Source organism: Morone saxatilis, unplaced genomic scaffold (genome assembly GCF_004916995.1).
Source record: "Morone saxatilis isolate NCDOM2014 unplaced genomic scaffold, NCSU_SB_2.0 Contig12, whole genome shotgun sequence".
Taxonomy (NCBI): domain Eukaryota; kingdom Metazoa; phylum Chordata; class Actinopteri; family Moronidae; genus Morone; species Morone saxatilis.
Window position 1 is genome coordinate 18,207,611 of NW_023339674.1, and position 8,093 is coordinate 18,215,703.

The 8,093-nt window shown below is 42.9% G+C and overlaps 1 protein-coding gene across 1 annotated transcript in view; it reads left to right on the forward strand.

Moving 5' to 3' along the window:
- The window catches only part of celf5a (cugbp, Elav-like family member 5a), a 184,197-nt gene that overhangs the window by 14,014 nt on the left and 162,090 nt on the right, over positions 1–8,093 (forward strand). The window contains exon 2 of the mRNA XM_035654113.1: positions 2,118–2,200. Coding sequence (XP_035510006.1) covers positions 2,118–2,200 — 83 coding nt within the window. The remainder of the gene's footprint in view (positions 1–2,117; positions 2,201–8,093) is intronic.

An 8,093-nucleotide genomic window follows, 5' to 3' on the forward strand; every position in this document is an offset into this window, starting at 1 on the left:
CACACACACTTTTGCACTTGGTATGCAATGCAGCACTGGCAATTTGTACGTGTTTGGATTCCAATTATGGAGTTGTTAAAGCTTTTTCGCCTGTGGCCTGCAAATTCTTATTAAGCCATACATTAAAGAGCACGGAATCACATTTGAATGGAGTTCATGTTTCCCTTTTGTTTGCCAGTGTTGTGGTTGTTATTAATTTATTCAATGCCCTATGCATTACACATTAACAAATAAATCGTGTTTGCGATTGTAATGCAAAATACTTGTTTCTTATTCAGAGATAGGGCCAGCATTTGTCAAGTAAACCAACAACAACAAGCCCAGAGAGAGCAAAAAAGAGAGAAAAACAACCACCAAAATGGAGCCATTCCCTGCTATTACCCTCAACCATTTGTGAAACAAACAAACAAACAAACACACAAACCCAAAACAACAATGACATTTCCGCGGTCTTGGTATTTCTTTACAAGCTGACGTAGAAGGGAGAAAGGGAATTAGACAGCAGTGTGAGTGATTGAGTGATTTTCTTGGTGGCCATTGGAAATCATTAGGTTAGGGGTGCTGGGACAAGGGAGGCTATGGGGAGGGCTGCACCATGACACCAGTGCTACAGTCAGCCACCTGAAAGGTCACGACCCTGGACAGACTCCATCACTATCTGTCTTTCTCATATTGAAAAGCATGGCAGGGTGCAGACTGATTGTCCCAAACAAAAAGAGGCACTTAACAAAACAAGAACTGAATGGGATTTGGATAAGAGAGATTGAATGCAATGTACAAACACATATGCACGTGCGGACACTTCAGGCTTAGAATAGTAAGGCTAAACAGGTTACAGGTCAATCAATGAATCAATGACTGACACAGCATTTTAACCCCCTTTTTTGATGCAGTCCTGCAGAGGTTACAGTGGAGACATAGACAAAGTGCAAGGGTCATTGAAATGGCAGTAAAGATACACATGCACAGGCACACAACAAATATGGATGGTGAATTTGTAGATGGGTAAAAGTGATTTCATATGCAACAAGAAAAACAGATTGCAATATTGTCCGTGTAAAGACACTTAATACATCACCACCCACTGAATACATTTGGCTGTTGAAATGAGATCCAAAATGCAGTGGCTGCTAATAAACCATCTTCAGAGTGGCAGAAATATGATGCATGGTAACCCATATGAACCTCATTAATAGAACACAAGCAAATCTATTTATTCAGACAGTCAGGGGGAAAATGATTGCCTCAATACTCCATCTGGTTTCTCTCCATCTCTCGTCCTCCGTGCCTTCTCTCTTCTCTCCTCTTCTTTTTTCCTCTCTTCTTTATGTATTCAGTGATTTTGACAGATGTTGTGGTTGTGTGTATTTGCATGCTTAACATTGGTGCTTGGTGTATGTGTGAGTGTGTGTGTGTGTGCACGCATGGCAGCATACTTGAAGTCTTGCAGTTAGGAATTTACCCTGGAGGGTTTTAACACCACATTCTGTCCTCCCTTCTTCTCTGTCAGTGTCTCCGTCCTTCCTACATCCCTACACTGGTCTCATCCCTTTCTCTCCTTTTCTACCCCCCAAATACTCTCTTGCAGCCCTGTTTCTTTTGTCTCCGCTGCTGTCACAACTGTTCAGGGTGGGGGACGCTGGGTAGGCTGCTAGGAGCTTCTGACAGGACATGGCACTGAGGATAGGGAGGCTGGACGGGCCTGGCAAGTCATCCAAAGAATTCTCTGCTCATCTCCTACTTTTGTGTTGTTTTTTTTCACTCTTCCCTTGCCACCGTAGGATATTGTCCACATGTTACTTGGTGTATTGCACAGTTGCCTGTTTTTATTAAATATCTCAGTTGACTTTCTCACTCACGAGACCCTCTACACAGATCTGGTTTCTTAATTTAGTTAATTGCTCAGTATCTGGACATAAGAACTCATTATATTAAAACAGGCCAAACATCTTTATTTCCTAGTTGTCCATTATCTTTGCGATTCATTTTCAGCACTGTCCTAATATTCTTAGTAGAGATTTCTTTTAATCTCTTGCTGCGCGTAACGTAATGTTTTGTACACTGTTTTTGTTTGTTTAATTCTAATTAAGTTGATATGTGGTGTGCCTCTGTTGCAGGTTGTGCGTTCCTCACCTACTGCGCCCGAGAGTCGGCCATTAAAGCCCAGAACGCCCTCCATGAACAGAAAACACTGCCAGGGGTAAGTGTCTGTCTGTCTCTCTTCCTCTATCTGTCTCTCTCCACTCCTGTTCTCACTCTCTCTCTGTTTTCGCTCTATGGTGGTCAGCCATGCCATCTGCACCCGGCTGCACACCAGCCGGCATTCTCCTTGTATAGTCCCAGAGATGAAAAACACTTTGGAAAGCAATTCAATCAATAGCTCAGCCTTTTGAAGGCCCGGTTTCAACTTTTCCATGTGTCTGTTCTCCGGGGGATATTGCCAGCATTGATCAGACCCACTCTGCCTCACACTTTTGAAGCAATAGCATAGAATGACAGCTTTTAGGGGGGGGGAGCTCTGCATTTCTGGAAAGGTGCTATCCGCAGAAAAAAATGGCATACAAAGCTTGAATTAACAATATTGAAATATTGAAATAATTTGACAATTAAGACAAATTCATTCTATTACATGGTAATTTCAGCTCATGATGTTTGTATTCATGTGGTCATTATATTTTGTTTTGGTGTTTATGCATTTATGTGTGTGTATGTTAACACATAAATGCATGTCTATATCTGTGTGAGATCTACACAAGTGTTCTAAGAACGACAGAAAAAGACAGAAGGATGGAGGGGTGGTTAGAAATGGCTCCCTACAGAGGCAGCGTGGCTTAACATGCTCAGATCAAGCTTGCACCAGAGAGAAACATCAGTAAAGATCCACCCCCTCCAACACCCCCTTTGATATAAGACAAAGAACCACAGAAACCAAGCCAAAAGGCACATGTTTGAGTTAAACATGCAAATACAACTACAACAAACTCTGGACATTTTTTTCCGGTGGCTTTCTTGAAAAACAAGTTGTTTCGTTTATCCTGCAAATTAACCAAGCACGAGGCTGGAGGGCGTTATTCTCCTCCTTTTTTCCCTCTGCATTTGAATAATAAGATGGAAGACAGCAAAACTGGAAAAAAAAGTTATTTCGCATAAAGCCAGAGGATGTGTTCATGATACTTTAGAACTCTGCTCAGCAATGTGTTAAAAAAGGAGAATTTTCTGATTCTTTAACTGTTTTCATCAGTGGTCTGACTTCCCAGTAAGTTTCTCTCTCATGCCTCACAGTCATTAATCAGCCCCCCTGCCCCTCTTACCAGCCAGGCAGGGTGTCCCTAAGGGTTGACCTACCATTGGGATTAAATAGTTGATGTGGCTGAATGTATAAATGAGGGGCATGAGGGCACAGACATAGACGCTAACAAGTCTGACGCTCTTGCCTGCTCCCTCCCTCCTTGTCTTTGTGCGTTTTGAGAGAGCCAATCTCCAAACCATCTGGGCTCTGAAAGGTTTAACAATTAACTGAATGGAGTGCTGTAAGCATCATTACTATAAACAGCATCACTTAATTTAACAGAAAGAAATAACATTTAATGACTGTACAGCCATGATACATAGAGTATGTACAAAATAAGCAAACACAGCCTTGCATGTTGCATTTGTTAAACGTGAGTTCTGAAAGCTTTTCCTTTTGAGCGCACACACACACATTGAGTGACTTTGAAAGTTGCACCGTATCACTCGTGAGAAATAAAACCCTTTTCTTGTACCTTTCAGTCCTGCTTTAGCCCTCCTGCTGACTTCCCCTCTACCCCACCCAGTCCTGTCCACCCCTCATCCTCCTGTCTCCCCTCTCTCCCATTGCTCCTCTGCTGCTGCTCTTCCTGAGACAGAGCGTGTCATAGAAATGTAACAGGCAGACATTGATGGGTGTCAGGCCTCACAGACGAGGCTGCTCTGCTGTTCCCTTCTCTTCAACTTCACTCACACACATAAACACCAGTGGTCCCAGGAAACACAATGTATTACTATACTGCAGCCACACATAGCACAAGCAGGTACAACACTAGCTGCACACAGTTACATGACATGCCAGTGTCCGTAAACGTCCAGTAGACCCTGTTTACCTAATGATGAACCAACAGCTGAGGAGAGATTTACTCAAAAATAAATGTTTGATTTAAAGAACACTTACAATTAACAATTACAATATACAAAAAAATCACAAAGGACATTTTAAAATAACTAGCATTGCATTGTGTTTGTGTTTGTGTCTGCCTCCAATTGCTTATCCTGTCCTTGTCTCTTGAGCCTCCCTGCTCCTAAATCTTTTGCGATATGACCCCTGTTGCTTCACTGCTTGATGGTAAGTAGATATGCCAGTTGTTTGTTTGCAAAATCCTGCTTGATATGCAGTTTGCCAGGGGCTATGGTGTAATTAATGTAAACTAGGAATTCTCCAGAGATGAGTTATGAGTTATTAACGTCTACGTTTTGTCATTAACCCCTGCATTGCTGCTCTCTTGCAGGGGGCTTTGACCGGTGTGGTTACTCATCCATGTCTGTTATTTTAAATATTTGAATCTGTATTCCTGTCAAACCACCAGAATCCTGGTGGACTTTACTTGTTGCAAATGAGTTGAACCGTGTATGAAAATTGTACCACCTAACAAGCTATTCTGAATCTCATGCAGGGCCTTTGCTGAACACTGAGCACAAACAAGCCCACCCACATACACGCATGCCAGCATACATATGGACACCAGCATGTACACACTTGAATTTCATGAGATGGAGTGTTAGATTTTTTGGGTTCAGCTGGAAGGCCTGAGTTCACACCCTGTGTCTACTCTAAAGTCCGTGGGGAAAGCACTGAATCCCTTACCGTTCTTGTTAAAAGGGGCAAGAGAAAATATTTTAGATACGAGTTATAACCCTTAAGATTTCTGTCCTAGTTGATTTGGCATTACCTGTGGTGACTTTTAGCAACCGCACGTTTTAAAACCCAGAGTTCAGTTTTCATTGACACTTATTTACCACTAGGGCAGCAAGCACGCCTTGAGTGGCTACTCTTGTTAGATATACAAAAGAAGACAAGGATCTTTTTACTGCGCATCCAAATAAATGTGGGCTGAGAGGATTCACGTTTTAATTTACTAAAAAATGTGTAATCAGGTAATACTGTACTTCTAATCGAATGTTATTTCTTTAATCTTCCGCACATCTTCTAGTTCTAACTCTGCATGGATTGTTTTCTTTGATTCGCTTGAGTACTTTAAATGCTCTGCAGCAAAACAATGAAAACTCCTATATGGAGAGACAATTACAGGATGCTAACACGTTGGATTACATTGTTGAAAAAATGCTGGCTCTAAATTGTATCAAAAATGTGGTTTGAGATTATTACTAATAACTTTAATGATCGTAATTTTTTATAATTCTCAAAATACTTTAAGTGTCAAGTGATTGTTATACATGTTGTCTGTTTGCATACAGTCAGATGCTAGCATGGAGGCACTGGTTGCCACACACATAAACACACCCAACCCAGTTTCCTCTTATTATCAGAAAGAAGCGCCTGTGTTCTTGGATGTTATTATCCATGTCCCCCTGTTACACATTAGCTCCTGAAAGGAACAGTATGGCCTAATGGAAGTGTACTGGACTGGAATATAGATTCCTGTGGTGAAGTGTGATGGGAACCTTGGGGACACGAGTGCCTGACATAAGTTTGGCCACCGAATAGGAGAAGCTCTGACAGTTTACCAGGTGTGTGTTGCTTGGCTCTATTAGCTGGGCATGTTTGTGCGTGTGTGGTAAGCTGGCTTTGCATTGCAGCCAGCCCTATGTAGATACAGATAGCAGTGTATAAAGGTGGGAAGAAAAACATGTGCACATGGCAGCTTGCCGTGATCACACACCGCCCACGACAGTGAGGCTTGAATACATTATTTGTGTGCTGTTTCGTGCTTGTTTGCTGCTGATGGAGTTGCACTACTTTAGATTACATAACCATATGAGTGCTTTTGTATTTGTGAATATACTGGCGTGCATTAACTTTAAACCCAAGAATCAATCGTTTTCTTTTACCAAGTAAAATCTAAGCATCTCCTGATAACCTAGGACACTGGTGAGCCTTTATGACAAGGCCAGACAGTTAGGTCCCGATGGCTTTTTCTACAGCAGTTGGTGTGTGTGGTTGTGAGTGTCACAGCTCTCTACACAAGTCCGCAGGAGATTAACTCCACCCAGCCTCAGAATCATGACAAAATCCTGCATCCTTCACACTAACCCCCTCCCTCAATCCCCCACCTCTCCCTACTCTCCGTCCTCTCACCGCCACTCCTCAAATCCAGCAGATCCAAGAAATAATCTTAGTCACTGCAGCAGGTCTATTTGTTGTAGCACAGAAAAACATGCCACCCTCCCCTATTTGTCATGCTAGCATTGTGTACAACAGTGATTGTCTTGGAGAGGCAATGGTGGAAATGTGTTTGCTGCATGCATTTACTCCTAGTATTAGTACAGCTCGACCTGGGGGGAGTGTAAGAGGCTGGCAGTGATTCAGGAGGCAGGTTTATGGAAATAGCACCCGCATTAAAAACCCAATGAGAGCAGGGAGAAGATTATGCTTCGGCACACACATGTGGGCTCTTGCAATGTCAACACTCTAAGTAGATCCCCTCCCTCTCAATTGCCTCCGTCTCCCTCTGTCTCCGTTTCTGTCTCTCCCGCTTTCTCACTCTTGCGTTGTGCTCTTTGCTGCACACATACTGACACAGTTTGCTGTGTGAGTGCACGTGGATTCCTGTATGGTTGTGTACCCGTATGTGCATGAATTTACGTGTTTGTTTGTGTTATTGTTTGTATGTGCCAGTGCTCAGCTTAGCCATAATAGGATGTTTGAGAAGCGAGGAGCAGAGCAGGGCTGTGTTGCGGAGAGTGGCCAACCTTGTGCTGTGGAAAAGAGGCTGCCGTGCGATGGAGCTGTTCCTTGACACGCTGCAAACCGCCTAGCCTTCCACTGGGCTTTGCACACACACACATGCGCAGACACAAACATAACATATACACCCATACTTTTGCATGCATGCTATCCACCTGTTTATCAACTACAGCAAAGCTGTGCCGACCTAGCTGCTGCAAAAGCTGAATAATTCAATGCTACACTCTGTGAAGGTTGGTGAAGTATGAGTGTAGTGTACTGTACGATTGTGTGTGTGCTGTACGTGCCTGTGTTGAGTGGGCAGGGGTGGGGGAGGAAGTGGAGCGGACTGGTCAGCATGAAGCCAATCGGTGCTGGCAGGATTGGAGGCCTTGTAGTCAGGGAGAGGGGACTCGTTAGAATTTAGCCTTTGGGTAACAGGAGGTGTGTGTGTGTGTGCGCACGTGTTTTCAGGAAGAAGATCATAGTGAAGGGGAAGTTGAAAAAGGCATGGTCAAGGTCCTTTCTTTTGTAAAATATCGTTTTCTGCTTTATGAATTATATAGAGATATGTGTTATGAATTTAACATTTGAGTTTAAAGTGAAATACTGTTGCATCCCTACTGCCCAGCCTGTACGTACTATGTTTTTTTCCTTTTTTTGGATGGGCCATGGGCATGTTTGTAATTTGTAATTTATTTGGGATCACGGTGCCTCTATAATTAACATCCATATCCGTTGGGACCCAGATGTCTGTTAAAACATTTGAACACCATCCGATTTGAGAACATTCTCAGTGCTACAATAAGCTGGATGGCTGCAGCTGAGCTCAGGGGCTACGGGGGTCTGCCTCTCATTTCTGTTTTTTATAACCTTTGTTGATACATTGAGAATGAAGAGGGCTTTGTAGATACTGGTACTCTAATGGGTTTATGTCTGTGACCTGGTCTGTCTCTGAACTTATTACCCAAGTCAAATCACTGTGATGAATAGAAGGAGCAGGTGGCATTATAAAAAGTCTGGAGTACTAGGGCTGTTGTGCAAGTGTGAGTAGACTTTTGTTTTTTACTCTGATGTATACTCATTTTAGGTCGCACTGTGGTACACTGGGCACGCTCAATATTACTACAGTAGCAGTAACAGTATGTAAGCACAACCAATCTAGTTTTTTTTC